The sequence below is a fragment of the Ochlerotatus camptorhynchus genome, unplaced genomic scaffold, assembly GCF_037179485.1.
Source record: "Ochlerotatus camptorhynchus isolate MF236.1 unplaced genomic scaffold, CSIRO-AGI_Acam_v1.1 ptg000434l, whole genome shotgun sequence".
Lineage (NCBI taxonomy): Eukaryota > Metazoa > Arthropoda > Insecta > Diptera > Culicidae > Ochlerotatus > Ochlerotatus camptorhynchus.
Window position 1 is genome coordinate 3,722,954 of NW_027040920.1, and position 23,118 is coordinate 3,746,071.

Consider the following 23,118-nt stretch of genomic DNA (forward strand, 5'->3'; position numbering starts at 1 on the left):
CTCCAAAGGCGCGCCCCTTTGTCAGTCAAAATTGGATTCCTTAGCAACAAAATTAAGGTATGACACCGATAATGACCATGCATCAGAACCCTAGTCTTAACCACTTCAAACTAGGGAACAACGATTAGAAGATTAGGAATCACATAGATGAAGACAACTAACTCATATTTTTCCTTGTTTCAAGATCATCCTCGGTAGACAAAGCCGAGTCTTGTCACTACCAACAAGACATAAAAAGTAACAAGGACTAAGATGTGTTCCTTGGATTACTGAAAAATCCTGTTCGCCTAGTTTGAAGTAGTCAGGAACTAGGGAACAACGAATAGAAGATTAGGAATCACATAGATGAAGACAACTAACTCATATTTTTCCTTGTTTCAAGATCATCCTCGGTAGACAAAGCCGAGTCTTGTCACTACCAACAAGACATAAAAAGTAACAAGGACTAAGATGTGTTCCTTGGATTACTGAAAAATCCTGTTCGCCTAGTTTGAAGTAGTCAGGAACTAGGGAACAACGAATAGAAGATTAGGAATCACATAGATGAAGACAACTAACTCATTTTTTTTCCTTGTTTCAAGATCATCCTCGGTAGACAAAGCCGAGTCTTGTTACTATCAAACAAGGCATAAAAAGTAACAAGGACTAAGATGTGTTCCTTGGATTACTAAAAAATCCTGTTCCCCTAGTTTGAAGTAGTCAGGACTAGGAATCGGTGGTAGATCTTACATCCCGTAACGTACCACGAAAAGGTGATCTACCCACGTTACGGGGCTAAGTAATGAGTTTGATAAAAGATCAATAACGCAAAATATGGTACTTGATTTTCCTGCAAATTTACGTGACGTAATGCAGGTTTACGTTACTTAAAGCATGCTTATCTTGTGATGTTTGTCTGTTGCCACTTCCTGTCAAGTTGACATTGATAGACAGGTTAATCGCCGCTATCTGACCATTTTAAATTTAATCCGTTTAGACGAAATAAAACACAGGTTGGTTTTTACTTTCTAACAGTGATCTTTGTGAATTACACCAAGAAATTGAAATTTTGTAAACGGTGGAAATGATGATAGTTTTTTGTCGGTGGAAGATAATTCAAAACATTACATATTTCATAAAAGTTCAAGTGGAAGCAAACGTCATTTTCAACTGCTTGAATGAATTGGTTGATGAATCATATCATATTTAAAATGACGTTTCCTACCATTCGAACTTTTCATGGAACACTGAGCGGATAATCACAGGTGGGCTGGAACTCACGGTCCACTAGTGTTGATGAGTAGTTTGCCGTTAATGTTCATTAAAAGTTCATTATTTTGCCATAAACAGTGCCAACACAATCAAGTTTGCCGCCGGATTTGGACATATTTGGACCTTATTCATACAATCGGAAGGTGTATGCTGGTCACAGATGCCTTGTAAAATTGATTTCCTGAGCAAGTGATGTTAATTTCGCGAATAAACAAGAGGAGTGTTGATTTTAGCAAAACTTGCCATATACAATTGCCTTAATTCGTTCATTTTAGTAAAGAAACTAACACTTCCGCCTTCTGTGACACCTTTGATTATGCACCTTTGACACCAAACCAGTAGCTATGATCCATATACACTGAAGCAAAACTTCACGTAATCGGTGAAATCCTTTAAATTTCATTGGATGCCCAATGAAGATATCGCTTTGAAAAATCCAATGAAAGTTATGTGTCAATGATTTTCATATGACCATGATTTAAGACACATATTGCGAAAAGCAGGAATAAAGATACGTTTTATAGGATTTTCCAATAGCGCAATTTTATATGAAAATCAATGGTTTTTACGTGTCATTTTCGTTCCGTGCATACGCATAACTGCCCCATGTCATATGCAATCCTTATCCACCGTGGGACTCTTATGCGTATAACCCGCCCAAAATTTGTTTTGATTGTGCATGCGGATCTTTCGAAAGATTCCACCAATATGAATCTGTTTGAAGTCTAGATCATTTTTTCAATTTTTTTTTTTCTGAAAATCATCGAATAAATTTTTTTAACACCATTGCTCTCAAGAATTCAGAAATCTTAAGACTAGTATAAATAATTTAAACAAATTAATCGATCCAGCTACGCTGTGCTAACAATTCGGTCGGTTGGCATTACAATTATTTGAAAGCGGGCAGAAAAAGTTGGACATCAACCAACATACTGATTACTCAATTCATAGTTCAAGCAAATTGAACATCGAATTCAACGGTACGAGCCGAAGCCCAAAGCAACGCGTTCGGGTTTCTCTTTTCGTTCGGTGGCGTGCCAACATGCTGTACCGACACCGGAAAGAAACAGCACTGGGTTTACATGAGTAGGTTGCCACGGAGCCGCACCGAGCAGTGTTTTTAAAAAGTCTGATTTTAGGTTTGTTTAGCTATTCAGTGTTTTTAATCGTTTCTGCATGATCATGAGTATGATTGATCCCCTTCGGTTCCTACTGCGTTATAGCAATGTTTTGCTCTGTAAGCAGACATGGTCGCTACTAGGCCACCGACCTCCTTACATCACAACAACCAACTAAAACTTGAGTCATTTAATATCTGAACGCACTGTTTATTTTACTGCAGTGCTCCTAGCGGTCGGATCTGGAATGTTTTGACAACAGTTTGTTTTGAAATGTTTCCTCTATCAGTGCTGAAAAGTTCGTCACGATTCGTTTTGTTTAAAAGTAGTTGATGGAAGCCACGAACCGGAAATTAATTTTGAACACCCCCTTGGAAAATCCGACGTGATAAGGTTCAAAAATCGCGAAGTCATTGAAATTGGCTATATCGACCGTGTGCAGTGTTTTCAAACGTCTCCATGAGCGGCATACTATCGATCGGCAGGATCATAGCAAGCGTCATAGTGGAACTAACGATCGGAAGCTGCATTTGAAGGTGTTGAGAACGGTTAGGACAAACCCAAGGCTGTCTGATTATGAATTCGTCAATAAATTCAATGCCAGCCAAAGCACCGACAGAAGGATTCGTCAGCGAGAAGGCATTCGATCCTTTCGGGTCAGTAAGCAACCAAACAGGACACTGAAGCAGAATCTAGTGGCCAAAAGACGTGTCCGGAAGTTGTACAGTGAGGTTCCTACAAAGTATGAAGGACGCATCCTCATGGACGACGAAACGTACGTGAAGATGGATTATGGGCAGACAAAAGTTCTATAAAGGAGTAGGCTGTGCGTGTGATCGAACCTGACGTTTGTTTTTTCCGTGGAGTTTTTTTTTTAAATCTATAATCGGTTGCTGATCTGGCCAAAACCAGGCCCAAGAGACAATTTCTAGTTCCTCAGTCCCTAATCCCCAAACCCTAATCGTGACAACTTCAAACTAGGGAATTAGGATTTTCCAGTTATCAAAGGATCACATTTTAGTCCTTGTTACTTTTTATGACTTGATAATAGTGACAAGTGACAAGGTAGTGACCACCGCCGTTATGCATTTCTATATTGTATATTTAAAATCAAACATATTGTTTATTTTCATAGATTTCACATAATCCTTTTCCCTTTGTCCTTCTCCTTTTCCTTTCCTTCTTCTCTTTTCAGAAAGCGAGTACTGGCGCTATAGCCATAAGTCATAAAAGGCTAGGGCAAGAGTTAGTACTCATGCCCCAACCATCAGAAGAAAATGGAGCATCACTTAACCTTTCTAGTTTTGATGGTTCCAACGACCAACCAAAATCGGAACGTACGGTACGAGATGTCCACGTTTCATCCATTTATTGGCATCTGCATCGTGTTTCAATCTTCGATTTAAACAGACCCGATGTTTTCTGAATCATATTGCCCCTTAAATGCTGCACAGTAGGCCTGGCCGTTTTGATATGTGTGACGCATCTTCGAATGTGAAACATATATCAAATAAACAAGAAAAATGATGTAGGTATATATATATCATTTTCCAGGATGCTTTCAAGAATAGTCTACAGTTGCATCGAGATAACGGGGTAGATTTCTTCGAAAAGGACATCAATCCACCCAACTGCCTTCAATTCCGCCCAATTGAAAAATATTGGAAAATTGTCAAACAGAAATTGAACAAGAGTGGAAAGGTGACTCGAGATGCGACAGAGATGAAGAGATAGTGCAACAAAACGGCCAACAGAGTGTCCAAAATATGATGAGTGGTATTTGAAGAAAAGTTCGAGATTTCATCAAACCCAAATTGGAATATTTTTTTCGATATTTTTCCTTTAAAGTTCAATAAATCACCTTCATTTTGAGTACTCAACATTTTTATTTCATTTAGAAGGTTTCGATATACATCCGTTTTTTTTGCGTCCAGATATTAAATGACTAAAGCTTTACGATTGACGATCGTTCATGCCCGAAGTTATTCAAATGAAATGACGTTCCTGGCAGGACTCAACTGTTTTCGAAGCTAGGTTGAGCATAAAATATTGTAATATTTTCCGAGATTTTGTAACTTTTTTGTTTCACTCCGATCCGACCACTTTCCATCACATTTAATAACAATTTTACAGGTGATGTTCATTTTAATGCTATGTATTATACAATACAGTGCTTTCCCAATTTTGTCAGCCTGCAGATATCACTAAATTTTTCAGTATTTAAAAATGAATTCTCAACTTTGCGCTCTGAATACTTTTTAATCTTACCCCTCGCTGAAATGTGAACGTTAGGGGAAAGTGGGGGTAAAATTTGAATACGGAGTAAAATGAATAATTGAAGATTTTAAGAGCTTATTCATTTAAATATAAATCATCTTTCAACCAATGTGCCTTTTACACGTTAATTCATTTATATCCATATAATATGAATAATTTCTTCGTTTAAAAGGTTAATTCCTCATTTTACTCGCCGTTTCTCTACTAGTAATAATTAGTTTTGAATAGCTGTTTACTGGAAAAATCATTTTACCACTGAAAATCTATGTTTATTTTCTTTGCAATTGTAATAAAAAGCATTGCTTCATTGCCAACACAATTTATTCTTAAAACATAAAAAAAGAGTATTACATATTAAAAACAATGACATAAAAGTTTGGATTGACTTTAAATTTTCAAGAGATTTGGTCATCGCTAGTTCTCGAATTCGAAATAACATCATGAATGAGACGATGCTTCAGGTCAATCAGCCCTATCTGCTTTCGGTTTGCGATCAAAGGACTGTCGTAATTTTGCTCACATAAGCTGATAGGCCCTTTTCGATTGTCGGTTGATAATTTTCTCTAGGTTTCGTTTGCAATACAACTTAATACTAACAAACAAACTATACCAAATACTAGAGGAATCACTCCCTTACCTTAATGTATTGTTAGTTTTCGAGATTAAGCAGTTACGCCCAAATCTCAAAACAGTCCGGACATAAGGGTTCTGAAGCATCTATGTTCACCGTGGTTTATTTTGAGGCTCAAGGGAATGAATCTGCTTAATTTTAGTGCATTATTCTCAACCGCCACTGGCAGCAGTAGTCAAGGGTGACAACGTGTCCTCCCATTTGTCGTCAGTTTTGTCACTTTAACCACAAATGTAGGAAGCAAGTTTTGCCTGTTATAATACACGCATTTCGCGCCAAATCGAATCGAAGCTGGCAACACCCTCTAAGATTTCAATAAAATTTCTGGATGTGTAGACTTTGACTAAATAAGCACTTTTGCATACTCAGTTTTTCCAAAATTTATCTAGACTAACATTTGAGAAGGGCTAAGCTTTGTCTGCCCATTTTTTTCAACAAAATATATTATGGAAAAATGACAACTCCTACAAAAATGGGTTGTATGGATGACTTTTAGGAAATTGTCCAAGTTTTCGGAAAAAAAAGTACTAAAAAAATTCCATTTGAGACTTAAACTGAAAAAAATCGATTTTTAAAATTTAAAGTCAATTAAACAAATGGCCATGTTTGATTTGGATGAAACTTTGCCTCAAGATAGGTGTTTACTACATGTCATTTTTACATGTCTGAACTGATTTTTTATCGCACCATTTTCACACAAAACTAAACCAGTGAAGCTCAGAATCATGAAGCTCAGTTTGTGATTCAATGTTGTCTAATCAGTAACTAATCACTTGGATTAATCAAGAATTTCATTTGAAAAGGGCTTATATAATTAGAAAATAATATAATTGATTATATTGTCTACTATTAAGGCAAAATCCGATACTTCTATAGCAACTTAGCATTCTTAGCTAAAATTATCCATAAAGAATTAGGTATGAATAAAATTTAATTTGAGATCTTCTTTCGTATCAACAACGATTAGGGAAGTCAACCTATCACATTATAATTATATATGCCCTTCTGTTATTTATACCTAAACCATTGACATTATATACCTACCACTTTCTTCTACCCAGGCATGGAAAATCATTTGCATTCATTTCGTGCATTCATTTACATTCATTTGACTTTAACTTTTTTTTTTCAACAGCACTTCGCAAAATGATTTATAAAGCATTTGTAGGTTTTATTATTAGCTACAATTTTTGTAAACAAGTCAAATCCGCATCTCTTATGCATGACGAAGCAGAGCGAACAGAAGCCACTACTGTTTTTCAGTTAATGTATTTTGCATTCACTGAAAAACAGTAACAAGTTCTGCCCGCTCTAGTTCGTGATGCATAAGAGATACATATTTGAGTTATGAGCAAAACTTGTAGCTAATAACAAAACCTACAAAAGCTTTACACATCATTTTGCGGAATGCTGTTAATGAAAAAAGTTAGAGGCAAATGAATGTAAATGAATGTATGAAATGAACGCAAATGATTTTCCATGCCTGCTTCTACCTATGAGCACTATAAAACTAAGGTTGAATTCATACAAGCAGCAGTCAATCTGATAACGAAAGTTGTGAAGACAAGTTTTAGTAAAATTATTATCATGGACCAACGTAGTAAATTAAGGCTCAAAGGATTGAAATGTTGTGCAAATACAAATAATCCGAGATGCAACCGAAATAAGTTACGGGCCATATCGTCAACGATTAAACTTAAGTGAACTTATATGCTGATTAGACAAAATTAAATCGCAAATTGAGCTTCATTGGATTCTGAGATGATTTTGAGCTTCACTGGTTTCGTTTTGTGTGAAAATGGCAAATTAAAAAAAAAATCAGTTCAGACATGAAAAAGTTTTTGTTTGGTTTTTTTTTTCCTTAAAAGTGCCCATTCCGCGATGTAAGGACGGTTGGTAGTAAACATAATTACCTATCGTGAGACAAACTTTCATCTACTTAACATTTAAAAAATCGATTTTTTCATTGTAGGGGTCTAATGGAATTTTTTCAGTATTTTTTTTTCGATAATTTGGACAATTTCCTAAAAGTCATCCATACAACACATTTTCGTAAGAGTTGTCATTTGTTGTCTTCTCAAAGGTAAGTCTAGATAAATTTTGGAAAAACTAAGTATATGCAAAGTGGCTCATTTAGTCAAGGTCCGCACATCCAGAAAGTTTCATTGAAATCTTAGAGGGTGATGCCAGCTCCGAATACAATTTGGCGCGAAATGCGTCAATAAATTGTTTACATTTAACAGCCGGTAATGCTAATCTCTATCAAAAATCGCCTTGACTCCTCATATTCGGGAATATTTTTCCTGGAAAAACCTGGAAAACATGTGACAAAATTACTCATCGCTGAGTTCCAACACTTTGTGCGGTTTATGAGTAAACTATCTTAAAATTTGCGTCGATCTCATTGGCCGTGAAGGTGCAAAAAATTAAAGTAGATTTTTGTAAATTAGTTTGCTAGATTTTTCGAGCAACTAGGATTGAGATTTACAGTTATCGCACTCACCGTTTTAAATTTCTGTTGTTCTCGACAAAAATAATTACAAGAGCAGATACGTCTATCTGAAAATGCACCCGTGAATTCATCTGTTTGGCTGTTGGGATTGATTCTTTTAGAAACAAAAATGATAACTTTGAAATTTCCGTCAAATACTCCCAGAGTACATAAATTGAGCCAAATCTAGGTGTAACTTTTTACTCCATTGCTCATTTCCCTCCCTTTAATTTATGGCGAAATGCGGGTAAATTGTGGGTTGTCATGGTCGCATCGCTGGCTGGTTCCTGCTGCTGGTACCCACCATTTTCCACAGAATTTCACTGCACGGATTAATTGCAGATAGCTTCTCCGTCCGCTACCGTGAAAAAGCGACATGGCTTGGGGAGGTTTTGTTGGTGGCACAATACAATTCTGTCTGTTTTACATTAATAATGAATATCAATCGCACGAGTTCCATCGTTCAGCTTTTTGTTTTTCCTTTTTAGTTCGTCAGAAATTGCCTGGAGGATAGCAAGTCTTCCGAAAAATAGCTCCGCTACAAAGCTTCCCCGGTATGCTTTGATGACACATACAACGGAGGGAAGTAAAGCTCCGTAGGCGGGTTTGTTTTTGTGGGTGAAATGGAAAACTATTCCCGTTATTTTGCTGCAGTACTTTGAACAATTTCCCAGCCGCTGTTTACGGACGTCATAAGCGTGCTTTCTCGAAACGAGAGGGAATGCAAGAATTAGGAACCTGAAGCGGGGAGGTAGAGATATCCGAGATTCTTTGCATGTTTGCATGCAGAAGGAGAATGTCGGTTTTGGCTTTGCGAATTTTTTGGCTGTCGTGGCTCACAACAACGATTCCACCGGTTGAAAATGGCCAATTTGAACATTTCTAGTCGAAAAATATCGGTCGTAGAATTTTAAACTTTCACATCACACATGTTTCATCCAAATTGGTTCGAACATGTCCATGAAAAGTGAGTGAGTTCTTATTCGAATCATGTTTCAATTTTCACATCGTATGCAAATGGCATAGCTTCATTTCTCACTCACGTTTGACATAATTACATCTCGGACAAAACAAGAAAACACCTACTAAAGCTCGTAAAGGGTGTCCACGATGAAATTGCCACACTATGAAATTGCTCTAACTTTTTAACCGTTGGGTAGAATTTAATGAAAATTTGGGTGGATTTAGTTCATAGTGCATTATTTACATCCTGCAAGTTTTAAAGTCCTGCGATCAAAACTCGCGGAAATGGAGTCGAAAGAACAGCTCGTGCGTGATAAAATCTTGCGCATCACGAGAACAAGGATCTCTCGCATCGTTCCATCGCTAAAACGTTGGGAATCGCGAATTCCACGGTGTCGCGAGTGATTAAGCGGTTCGAGGAACGGTTGACCACCGATCGGAAGCCCAGAAGTGAAGGAAAAAGTATTCCGTACAACACCAAAAATCACAACCGCGTAGTTGGGGCCTTCAACCGAAATCCGAACGCCTCCGTTAGGGATGTGGCTAAGAAGCTGCACCTAAGCCGAAGTTTTGTCCAGAAGGCCAAAACTAAGGCTGGGCTTCGAACGTTCAAGGTACAAAAGGCCCCTAATCGCGACGAGAAGCAGAACAAGTCCGCCAAAACCCGTGCCAGGAAGTTGTACCTCAACATGCTGACGAAAGTTGAATGCTGCATCATGGACGACGAAACATATGTGAAGGCCGACTTCAAACAGATCCCCGGCAACCTGTTTTTCACGGCCAAGGATAAGTTCAGCGTTCCGGAGCATGTCCGCACTCAGAAGATGTCCAAATTTGCGAAGAAATTCCTGGTTTGGCAAGCCATCTGCACGTGCGGGAAGCGGAGTGCACCTTTCGTGACCCAGGACACGATGAACGGACAGGTGTACATAAAAGAGTGCCTCCAGAAGCGGCTGCTTCCTCTCCTGAAGGCCCACAACGTCCCAACAATCTTCTGGCCGGATTTGGCCTCATGCCACTACTCCAAGGACGTGCTGAAGTGGTATGCGGACAATAAGGTCAATTTCGTGCCGAAAATGTTCAACCCTCCCAACACTCCGGAGCTCCGTCCCATCGAGAAGTACTGGGCGATTATGAAGCAGCACCTTCTTAAACGACCTAAGGTAGTGAAGACAGTCGAGGAACAGAAGAAAGTATGGGTTTACATGCAAAAAACGGTTGATTCACAGGTTGTGCAGAATCTTATGGCCGAGGTTAAGGCCAAGGTGCGGGCATTTGCGTATGGACTGTAAATAAAATACGAGTAAAATGGAAGTTTAACAGTTATTTCTCAAGCCCTGAAAATTTGATGGCAATCGGATGAAAACTCGAATTTTGCGAATCAATTTTGTGTGTGGCAATTTCATCGTGGACGCCCTTTAGCATTGGTTATCGTCAAGCCAAGTTGGGACGATCATACCACAAGCCCAACGAACCGCCCCCGTCGAGCGTATCCCACGACATACAATTATCAAGCGGTGGCCGTTTGTTCGTCCGTTTGTCGCTTGTCGGATCGTTTATCATATGTACATGTACGTTTGATTTTCACTTCTGTTCTAATCTAGCTCCACTTGTCTATAGTCCGCAATTGTTGCCACATCTGAAACACACATAGGCGGAAAATGTTTACCAGCAAAATGGCTGCTATCAGCTCTAGCAGCACAACCCGAACGAAAACGGACACTGACTGACTGACGGAGCTACTCTCACTACCGGAGACAGAAGACCATCCATCGCATCGTGTTATCACACTATTACCAACCAACACTGTCCCCGCACGGGTTTCTTTCCGTTTTACGTTGTTAGCATATTGATTCCAACATGGTCGTCCTGGCCTTCGTCTCGAAGATGGGAAACCTTTTTTTCCAGGGCCAAATCTTAATGCCGGCGCACACAGCATAGCCCGGCGGTGCCTATATCAAGGAAATTTTATCCAAACAAAATTTAATGAACTGAAAAATGAGGCAAAAAAGTGTAAGCGAAAACCCGGGAATAAGTAATGAGGCAGACTCTTGTGCCACTTGCTTGTTGGGACGGACTGGTGACTATAAGGTATTTGGCAAGCATGGGCTTTCGGTTCAGGTCCTGCTGCCTGGTAGTCCCACCATCATCATCCCCCATGTAATGCGTTTGGCGACTACGAGGGACTACGAGACTGATGGCGGGCTATTCATCACCATTAGTCTTTCTTGGGTTTTTCGGAGAGCCGTGCAGTTCATTCATAAAAATTGTGTTTAATTTAACACATTATGCGGTATGGGCTTGGAATGTGATACAGTGGCGGGATGGGTATACTGCACAAGGGTTGCGACGGAGTGGGTGGTGTTTTTGTATAATTTATAATATTTAATGCCTCTTGAATACATTTTTAATTCCAGTGGGCCGTGTAACATCAAATTTTACCTTAAAAAAACTGCTTATGCGTTCTTCTAATTGTGTTTATCTAAATGACTTATGACTGATGGGTATTTAGAGCTACTGCATCAGAGCCCTCATCACCTGTCGACACTATTTTTAGGAGAGATTTAAGTGTATGCATCACAGATGTTATTCGCCAACGAATAGAGGCGGATTTCGCTTGAAAATAGATCAGACATCGATTTCATCGAAGCAAACTTCCACCCCAAATTGGACTGAATCAAATAATTCCACCGAATAGATAACACATCCAATGAACCATATTATACAGCAAACAGTAATCTGCTGAGGAATTTGCACACGGGACGACACACGTGGTACCATGAGAGAAAGTACAGACTGACACAGTTCCAGTGAAGCAAAGCAATACAATTTGTCAGAGAATTCCTTTAAGCAAATAAGATGAAAATTCTGCCAGCATCCTCGCCCTCATCGTCGGAATCAACCCAGAATGAACGACTAGATTAGGATCACAAATTGTATTATTTGCATGGAGGCACTTTCCGTCTTTTGCCAATCCTCCCCCCGCAGGCCCCGTCACTCACACGCGGGAAAAGTAATCGTAATTCATTTTTCAACGCGATGACGTCACCCTCCGCCGCGGAGCGCTGGCATATTGTTGGACGTCTCATCCCGCACCCACATGAGCATGACGACGACGAGCAGCATTCGGAAGACCCAGCAGCTAGCTTCCTTGGAGTGATAAAAAAAAACACAAAACGACGAAGAATCGTGCAGGAATTTCGTTTCATCCTAATGAATAAATGTGGGACCCAAGAACAAACAAGTCGAAGAAGAAGCAGAAAAAGCACTTGATTGTGGGTTTCTCACTTTTTATTATTAGTGCTCCCAAGCCATGACCGTAGTCGTTGTCATTGCCATCATCATCATCATCATCATAATCGAGATTGTCCTAGCAGCGCAGCGGTGCGGTGAGCATGAAGGGAAGATCTCACCTAGAACTGCCAAAGTCGAAGACAACGTAAAAAGTAAGTATTCTACACCTGGTGAAGAAATGCTCCACAATGAGCGTTCGTTCCAAGAGGGGATAATCCTTATACACAGATGTCACATTATCAAAGCAACGCAAAAGTCAGTGAAACGTGACGTGATGCAGTCATTTTTGGGGCTTTAAGCTTGAGAGATTTCAGGAAAAAATGTGACAATAATGTGATGGGACAGGTCTATTGTTGAAGTGAATCGCAAAAATGACTAACGGGTCACCGGACGTAACCTTAAGAAATAACATATGTAAATAGCTGATTAGGAATCTATTTAATTTCATGATTCGACAGATTCTGTTGAAGGCCACAAATGAAAGATACCTAAAAGCGACTGAAACTTTGGGAGTTTCAGTTGAAACAAAATTTGGACAACTTACGTTTACAGCTGCCTATTTGCCATTCCAATGCGTAGGCCAGCAAAAGAATTTTCTCAAGGGTGACCTTCAGAAACTTTCCCGTCATAGGTCTAAATTCTTTATTATTGATTATTTTAATGCAAAACACCGCTCATGGAATAATGCTCAAAGCAATTTCAATGGTAATATTCTGTTCTATGATTGTTCTGCAGGTTATTACACTATTCATAATCCAAACAGCCCAACATGCTTTTCTTCTGCAAGAAATCCTTCAACTATTGATTTGGTCTTAACTGATTCATATCAACTTTGTAGCCAATTGGTTACCCATGCTGACTTCGGTTCTGATCACCTTCCAGTAACTTTTGAAATATCCCAAGAAATAATTTGTAATCCCAACAGCTCTACTTTCAATTACCATAGAGCTGATTGGGAGCAATATCGAACATTTATGGAATATAGCTTCGATCCAAACATTCCTTTGCAAACCAAAGATGAAATTAATTATGCTCTTGAATCTCTGACTACTTCTATAGTTGAAGCAAGAGCTGGCTCAGTACCAAAATGCGCGGTTAAATTCGATTCAATTATAATAGACGACGATCTTTAGCTCTTGATCCGTCTTAAAAATGTCCGTAGGAGACAATATCAAAGAACATTCCTGCCATGAAAGTTATCTGGCGGGATTTGCAAAAATAAATTAAAAAGCGATTCTCTGCCCTGAGGATATTTTTTTTTTGAAAATAATGTTTTTAAATTAGACCCGAGTTCCAAACCCTTTTGGAAACTCACAAAATTTTTGAAAAATCTCAAAAGCCTATTCCAGCGCTTAAAGAAGGTGGTAAAATTTTGATCACAAATTTGGAAAAAGCTCAGAAACTTGCTAAGCATTTCGAGAGTTCCCATAATTTCAGTTTGGGTCTTACTAGTCCTATTGAGAATCAGATTGCTCGGGATTTTCTGAATATTTTCTCTCGGGAAAATATTTTTGATGATTCATGGAGGACTGATTTGGACGAAGTAAGATCTATAACTAAAAAGTTTCAAAATATGAAAGCTCCAGGTGATGATGGAATTTTCTATATCCTCGTCAAAAAACTCCCAGAGAGTACCTTGTCTTTCTTGGTAAAATTATTTGACAGATGTTTTCATATGTATGCCATTTCCTGATAAATGGAAAAATGCAAAAGTTGGCCAAATGTTGAAGCCGGATAAAAATCCAGCTGAAGCCTCTATAGCTATAGCTACCGTAAAAAAAGTTTGCTTTCTTCAATAAGTAAACTTTTTGAATAGATAATTTTAAATAGATATAGATATTGATGCTTCACATCAATACGAACTCAATTTTTGCAGATGAGCAGTTTGGATTTCGCCATGGGCATTCAACTACTCATCAACTCTTAAGAGTTAACAATTTAATTCGTTCAAACAAATCTGAAGGCTACTCAACTGGAGTTGCTCTTCTAGACATAGAAAAATCATTCGACAGTGTTTGGCATGAAGGTTTGATTGCTAAATTGAAAAAGTTTAATTTTCCACTTTATATTATGAAATTAGTTCAACATTATTTAACTGACAGAACTCTGCACTTAAATTATCAAAATTCCAAATCCGTACGACTACCTGTTAGAGCAGCACTTCCTCAGGGAAGCAGGGTAGACAAGTTTAGATACTGGAATATTTCTCCCAACGCTTCCAAAACTCATCTTATAATATTTCCACATAAGCCTAGAGTTTCCTTTTTGAAACCTAGTAGTAGTCATATAGTCACTATGAACGGAGTTTTAATTTCCTGGTCAAACCAAGTGAAATATCTTGGATGGAACAATTAAGGCTAAGTTACTGTAGTAACTGGAGCACCTAGGTTATAATGAAAAGTAATTTATTTTAAATTTGGATTGAATAAAGAATACAAATAAATTAAATAAAAAAAAAAATACGTACAAGCGAGCCATGCCAAATGACGAATTGATCATACTCGACCTTCTCCGATTTGCATGATCTTTGCATGGCTGTTTGTTATGGCCAATCATTCACATTTGAGCTAAAATTCGGTCATATTGAATATTGCAAAAAAAAAAAAAAAACAAATGGCGTATTCTATATTTTTCAACAAATCATATCTCGAAAACGTCAATTCCAATCGAAATGACGTCTGAAACAAAGTTGTAGGAAAAAACATTCCTCTTCCACGGTAAAAAAAGGAAAGAGGTTGTATCCAAGACACGACCGTAGATTTGACGTAGGATTATGTGCTCGGTATCAATATTCGGCGACTGTGTTAGGGAAACCACTTTTTCCCATCACGGAAAAGCCTCGTTTTCTGATGACAAAATTACGCAGTTTCGTGCACAAAAGGCACTGAATTTTTGGTTTATTTAATAGATAATAAAAAAGCGAAAATTATTTGCAGATTGCTTAACTTTTTTCTAGCATCGAAAAACTTACCTTAATTTGAAGTGTTTGTGACTAATTTACAAGGTCATGTATTCGGTCATTGCGAGTATTTTTTGTGCTACTTCAATACTGTTGCGCATTTGACCACAAACGTTTGGTTGCTGGGTACATTATCAAAGAGTTTTGGGGGGGATGAGGCTGGCAGCAAGGCGAGCGAACGTTCAATGAAAAGTAACTCTTAATGAACAGTAATTTATGGTGGTCCTGAAAAGAGCCGTTTTGTCGTCATGGTTGATTAATGCTGAGCTATTAGGGTGTTCAGGCGAGTTGTATGTTGTTTGGAACGAGGGTGACGCGCTTGGCACAGATGTCCCACAGCGGCTCAAGACGAGCAACTGAATTCGATCAGTAGTGGTGCGGCTTCTTCCTCCGTGTACTGGAGAAAAATGTACAACGCCATGCGCCGAAACCACTGCTGCTGCTGCTGATGATGATGATGATGATTCGACAGCACCACTCACAGCACGTGGTGATTGAATTACCGGATTGAGACCGGATGGAATTCTATTTCGAAATCTGTGTTAGGGAAAGCGCTTTGCGCAGGCAATCAGTGATAACTTATGATAATCATTGCAACAGTTGAACATTTGCATAATTTTCAATAGTGACCTATTAAAAATGGATACAGTGTTCAGCTTCGTAGAAAAATTTCCAATTGATTGGTTTGTTTAGAGTTAAAATCCATCTACTATTGACAAAGTTATAAGTGGTCAAAACCTGACCACTTTTCGTAACGCGGTCGGTTTTGAAATAGCAAACCCAATAAGTTGCCGAAAGACGTAATCCTACGTCAAAAAACAAGTAATTTGATTTTAAAAAATCTTTAAAAGTGTTTGAAACTTAAATAACAAAAAAATACCATCTTTAATACTGTTTGAATATTCCAGCTAATGTAAAATCAACGCTCACTAATTTTCACTGAACTTATATATGCTTACCTGAGGTTCTCCAAATTTATTTAATAGTCCAAAAAATTTCTGATATATTCCCTGACGCTTTAGAGTTCTCGGATCAATCATAGAATTCTTGGAACATCCTATAATTCCACGGAACTCCTTGTAAGTCACTCCAAATTTGCTTAAGTTAATGGGGTTATTCTGAAGCTATCTGATCGTCCTCGCTGTACTCCGAACTTCGCTGAATATCATGAAACTATTTAAAAATACCTAAATTTATTAGAAGTTCTCTGGCATTTCTTGAAGATAGCGCTGCCTGCTAAAGGTTCTGGCATTTTTTTTAAATAATGGAACTTCGTTGATGTTTTCTAATCAACTTAGTTAAATTTTCGCATTTTTTAACTTCTTGAAATCTCCATGATATAACACCCTTAAATAACTCTCACGTTTTCCGGATGTCCATATAATTTTTATCACGTTCCAGAAGTTCTCTCGGATCTTTGCTGAAGTTTCCGGAAATTCCGGAACTTCTTTAAAGTTTCAAAAATTTCCTTGAAATTATTTGAACTGCCCTTTGATTCTCTGATCTGTCTTGATGTTCTCAAAGCTTCTCTAAAGCTCTCAATTCTATTGAGGATCTTGGTTCTGCTCGGAAATAAATGGAATTCCCGTAAACACCTTTAAATTTCCCTGAAATTCTTTGGAATTCTGTCAAGATCCTGAAATATTTCTGAAGATTTAATAAATTCTGAAGGTGTTTGTACTTCCCTGAAATTCTCGGGACATCTTAAGGGGTCTCGATTTTTTTATTCAGCACATTATTTTGCGATTACGATTATAGATCTTTAAGGGGGTATTCCCAATCTTTTGCCTTTTTTCGGCCTGTTTTTCAATTATTTTTTTCAAGGAAAATGAATAGTAATGCGCCTAACTCTTTGGGATTCTTGTTTATTGAACATTAAAGTTTACAAATAAATTTTTTTCGACATAAAAAAAGACATTATTGACGTCACAAAATGGCGGCAAACAGACCCCTGTTCGCCGCAAACGCCTGGACGGGCGAAGACTTTTCTCTGGAACGGCTTCATCTGAAACAGATTTCGTGATGAAATTAATAATCTGCATAAGATTCTCTGGAGCTTCTCCCGTTGGCAGCAAAAAATCTAGCAAATTAACAAAATGGCGGCCATATGAAAAAACAGGCGATTTTTAGCCCGCTTTTTTGCAGCTTTAAGGTGCTTCAAACAATGTTAAATGTTAATATTTTTGGCTGAAAGTGGAAGAAGCTCCAAAGAATTTAATAAGGAACAAAATGCGCAAAGATTCAAGTCAATATCTCTTATAGTTTCTGAGAAAAATCTTCGCCCGATAAAAAAAATGTGGTTTCGAGAAAAACGCGTTTAAAGTTTTGACTTTAGTTAAAACCATTTGGGGGTTCTTACCATTAGTCAACTATGCCTGGACACCGAATTCGCTGATCGGAAAACGGCTTGGGGGGATGAAAGTATATAGTCTAAAGTACAAAAAAACGTGAAAAAAAAAATTTGATTTTTTGAAAAAAAAGATCGGGAATACCCCCTTAAACTGCCCCAAAAGTCTGGACTAAAGTTAAGGGAGCTGCTATTAAGATCTAAAGTTTTAGATCTTGGACTTAATCAAATTAAGAAAGATTTTTTTTTATTTTATTAGAGTGAGAAATTAAGTAAGTGTTAAACTTCAACATTCAATGGATTTGATTGTAAAGTTCTTTCTTTAAAACTTATTGCCAAGTATTTAAAACGTTTGGATTACTTGCTGTTGTTTTTGACCTACCAAAAAATAAGCATATTTTTAACGCATTTAAAAAATAACTTTCTTATTATAAGCCTGGAATTTATCCGTTAAAGTTCTGGAAACACCTAGAAAACCCAGATAATTTTATTTGGAAAAATGAGTGGACACACTGAAGATAGAGAAAGACGATTAAACGTCATAAAGCAAAGAATGATCAATCTTGAAATAAATTCACGCTAAAAAAGTTAAAAATAGTTACTGATTACAAGAAAAGGTGACTTTAGTGACTTGGACTTAAAAAAGAGACTATTCAGTGACTGGCTTGAAAAAAGTTGACCAAGTCACTAAAAAGTGACTCGCTACCAGTCCTGGTATACTGGACCGATTTTCAATCTTTTTTCAGAAAATTAATGTAATGTCGGCCTAAAGCCCCTAATTTGGGCCCATACATAAATTCAGCAATCGACTACATTTTCAATAGCGACCAAAAATATCCATTGGTACCGTTCCAATGACACATTCATCTAGATAAAATTGATAAATAGCATATTTTTAGCGATAGGCCCAATCTTAGATCCAAAGGCCAACATTGCCTCTATCTAGGAAAAAAAGTATGAAACTGATGATCATAGTTTTAATATATTTAAACATAATTTTTTAGCTATCACAGTGCCAAGCCACCCTAGTGTTGTATATATTTTTGGAAAGCTCATGCGTTTATACTTGACGTATCGAAAATTCAGGAAGGCGATTTCTTTCATTTTTGAGATTTATATTTTTTTAAATGGTCTTTGTTTTTGCCTCAAAACTACCATGCGACTCCATTGGTTAAAAGTGACTGCCATGTCTGCATTAATTCAAAATGATTGTACTGAGGAAATGTTATGAATTTTCTAAGTTGGATAGATAGGCAAAAACGTTGATTTTTTGGACCACTCAGGAAGGGCAAAATAAAAAAAAAAACAAGTCTATTTTTTTTACAAGTAACATATGTGCATGTACTTTTTTTCATGGAATTACTGAATATTAAGCTACCTATGTTCTTTAAAGTTATACATTTTATTATTATCTATAACTTTGTGCAACATGTCAAAACTGTAAAAATAGAAATGGAAAAGTTATGATACAAAAACATTTTTAAGGGCTGTCCGTAAAAAAACATCAACTATCTTCTACTTCCAGATAAGCGCCCTTTAAGCGAACTATGGTTAATAGAGGGTTTCCTAACTTTATATTAGTAGTACATCAGTTTTCTAGAGCACCAGTCTTAGACACTGCTACGACATTGCTCATGAAATTTGAACTCCTTTTTGTGGGGGCTGATAATTGTGCTCTTGATATCTCTAAACTAGCTTTTAATAAGGTCGAAGATCATCAAAATCAAAATGACCCTAAAATGACCTTAAAGCACAAAACCACCTCAAATGGCCAAGATAGTCATTATAAAGATTGAAGAAATTTGAATGCATCAACAACACATAATTGTGTACATTAGCAAATTTAGTTAAGTATTTCGCAAAGTATTAGAAGTATTGTCAACAAACTAATTTAAGAAATTCTTTGTTAAATAACGTATTTATTTAACTCTCGCTTCAAAGAGTTTTGAACGTTACAAACAAAAGTTTAACTAGGACTAATTTACGATCCAGATGTGATTGAGTAATCTTGATTTGCTACACCTTTAAAACGCAAACTAGAAAACTGAGTTTGCTTGGAAACTCTGTTAAGTTTTTCAAATTCCCAGAGAACTGGAGAAAAAAAAATGGTCCAAGTGAAAATAGAATCCCGGCTCTTTGCCGTTTCTCCAGGATTTCATGGTAGAGTTTCCACCCTGGACTGTTCAAATTTAATAACTAATGTTAATAACTTCAGCAATATGTATGTTCAAATTTTCCCATTACTTCTCCTGCAGAAGTCTCTTGCAATTGACGTTCATAATTAGCAATGCGGCCATCTTGCAAACGGCAGTGAACTAGTAGCTCTTCATTATGGAACAGAGAATTTTATAATTGCTTTCCAATTTCTTTCAGCGACGAAGTTCTGCTCTTGCTCCTACACAAATTCGACACGGCAGAACAGTCCAGTCCGGGAAAATGGTACAATCGATTAATTAAATCACCCATTTCCTGAACAAGGGGACCCAGCAAATAGGTCAAACCAAACTTAATATTGTTCCATTTGTGAGTCGTCGTCGTCGTCGTTGCTGCTAGCAAGTGGAAAATGGACGATTCGTGATTGGAGAAAACTGAGTGGGAGCTTGCACATGGATACACGCGCGCTCGCGTCCCCTTTCTTGGCACTTAACCTTCGCGGAAATTGTATTAGACGGATCACAAATTCCGAATGACAAACCCTACGCACGTAGGCTAGTTTTGTTTCGGACGGAGAGAGCACGAAAAGACCCTTATCAACGTCACCGGCAGCGATACGACATCTTGTCGTAATTGTGCATCAATAGCACACCACCGCTGGGTTGGGCATTTCTCTTCCGACGTCTTGATGGTGCCCGTTATTGATGGATAGAAGAGCCTCCATCATATACACAAGGCCAAGCGAATTCCTCCTAAATTGATGCTTTCGACTATCATCATTCCGGTTGTCAGTGCAGAAGGATGTGTAGTTCAAACAAATCGCACCAAGAGCACGACTCGTCATATCAGACTGAAGCACTGGCAAACACACGTGATGTGACTGTTATGACTCATTTAGGCTCCGATGATGCCGACTTAAATTATATTGTTTTGCTCACCCCCTCACTTCATGCCTATCCCGTAGTACTGCATCAGCTTCGAGCTTCGAAGCATTTTCATGTTCAAGGGTGTTGTCGGTTTGTGTTTCAAGCTGATAACAGAATTGCTCTATCGACTCGACAGTCACCGACCGGCGAAGCCACCACACATAGATGCGGTATTTGTTCTGATTCGTAGGTACCTACGTGTGCGGAAGTAGGTACGGAGATAGAGGACGCCACGAAAGTGCGCACAATTTTCAAATGTTGGTTTTAACGAAAAAGGCCTTGTTGGTTTTTGGAGAGACTCATTTGTGCCATGCTGGTGGTGATGCCAGCCTCACACTCAGTCTCGTACCGCAGCATGATGAGTGAGTACGTGTTGATTAGGGAAGGAATGTTACCCGATTGGGTTTTCGGAACGTAGGAGGAAGGGAAGGCAGCGCGTGGGCGAGTCGGTCGGAATGATTCCCGGTGGCGGTTAGATTCTCCGACAAACAATAAACGAACGAGAGCGATTCTGGGAAGCCTACTGCTACTTTCAACTTGTGTGGTTTTTGGGAAACTGTTTCCATTGGAGGCTCTGTGTTGGTTTTCCGTTGAAAGTGGAGAAATCATTTGTGAAGGTGTTTGAAGTAAATTCACATTTTGCTTATTTCTCGATGTGTCTCAATAGGATTAACCGAAAATTGAACTAAATTGGATAGATGAAATCAAGGCAAGGGAAGACGAACAAAAGGAACCAACTACTACGCTACTAATTAGTAGAGCATTGTTCAAATACCTGATGTTTCGAGTTATAAAGGGTGCTTTCCGACGGTGCCAGTAAGCTTACCTGCGAAAGAGAGAAGAAAGATGCAATTATTAGACATTTTGTAGCAAATTTGATAAGTAGAACAATAACGAGAAAAAAACTACTCATAAAAAACGGCTGTACTCATCTTTTGAACTGACTGTGGGGCTGAGTGTCATGTACCAATCGACTCAGCTCGACGAAATAGGAAAATGTCTGTATGTGTGTGTGTAATGAAATGATCACGCTCATGTTTCTCATCAACCACTGCTCCGAATTGGACGTAATACCGCAAAATCGATGATCTTGGTGTCCCATTGAACGATTCCGGAGATATGGAAGGGACAAGTTCCGGTGAGTATGGGTCTTGAGACAAGAAGCAACATGAAACATTCCAAACTCATCATTCGACACATCGTGTACCAAAACCAAAACAAGATTATTGATAATCACATTAAGAACCCAGGTCCACATTGGTCAACACCTGGACAAATTCCGGATACCTAGGGAGTTGCTTAAAATTTTGTTTATGTAGTAAGAAGGGTCAGATCTTACCATAGGTGGATTAATGAAGATTTTTAATTTGTTTTCAGCATTTTTTCACATCTGGGATTCCATATGTTTGGTAAAGCCCGAAATACCGTTTTTTAAAGTTCGATTTATTGATATTCCAGACATGGACCAGTCTCCGGTTAAATAATGATAGAAGAAGAATATTTATAGACAAATTTGAATTGCTCAAGATCGAAAGGGTTCTGAAACCATAGGAGTATTTTAAAGTATCCCAGTCTTATTCCATCCTTTAATTTTTTATAGGCTCAAAATCTCAAAAAAAAAATCGAAGTTCGACCCCTTGAATATTATTATTTTTCTCAGAATCTTGTAAACTTTGTGTGTCTCAGAACCATTCAAATTTATAATTTTAATTGTTATTTATTGATTTTTTTCATGTCCGGCGCATCGAAAAATTGTTCGAAGTCCAACTATAAGATATAACAACCTCCTCTTTCTTCTTGAAGCCTTGCTAATTTCTTTGGCCCGAAATTTGAAATGTTTCATTTATCTTCTTCTTCTTAGTATTTGAAGCTTATTGCTTATCGCATAGTAGCTTATTGCGTACTCTCAACTTAGTGTTCTAGATGCACTTCCACAGTTATTAATTGAGAGCTTTCGATGTCTGTATCATTTTTGCATTAGTATAATTGTGTGGTAAGTACAATCATACTTTATGCCCAGGGAAGTCGAGAAATTTTCCAACCCAAAAAATTCCTAGACTGGACCTGGTATCGAGCCCAGCCACCTCCAGCATGGTCTTGCTTTGTAGCTAGGGCTTTACCGACTGAGCATACGGAGGCTCTGTTTCCTATATGTGAATTGCTTTAAAAATTTCGATTGAGCTTTTCACTTGATTTCTATGGAGTTTTCTCAAACATGATTTTGAATCATCCCATAATTTCCAATTCGATTCATTATTTCTCAAGAATAATCTACGGATTCTCACTGGTATTCCTTTAAATTTACTCCATAATACTTTGAGAAATCTATCTAGAAAACTTTTCGAGCTGACTCTACAATTGCCGTTCAATTTTTAAAAGAATATTCTTCATAATAAATTTAGTACGCGCTCTAAAATAACCGTAAAATTCACCGCAAAACTGCCTTAGAATATCGAACATAATTCTCTTGGGATTTAATAATATCGAACATAATTCACTTGGGATTTAATAATTCGAACCTAATTCTACAGAAATATCCTCGGGAACTCTGCTTTTTATGCCTTAAGTGTCCAAGCTTGTTTTGCATGAAATCTTCCACAAAATGTTCTTGGATTATTCCCAGAGATTTATAAAAAATCACAGAAATTTTATTTGTAATTCTCTTTCCCCAAAATACACTAGGCGTTGTCCCAGAAGATCTTTGATA

General features: G+C 37.9%; 1 protein-coding gene across 9 annotated transcripts in view; it reads right to left on the reverse strand.

Annotated features, from left to right (window-relative positions):
- shep (alan shepard) overlaps positions 1–23,118 on the reverse strand; it is a 584,228-nt gene that overhangs the window by 78,919 nt on the left and 482,191 nt on the right. For 8 of the 9 annotated variants that reach the window (XM_065234647.1, XM_065234646.1, XM_065234641.1 and 5 more), the window contains exon 3: positions 21,187–21,237. The exons of the other annotated variant lie outside the window; for it this stretch is intronic. In XM_065234647.1, coding sequence (XP_065090719.1) covers positions 21,187–21,237 — 51 coding nt within the window. The remainder of the gene's footprint in view (positions 1–21,186; positions 21,238–23,118) is intronic. 9 annotated transcript variants of the gene reach the window in all.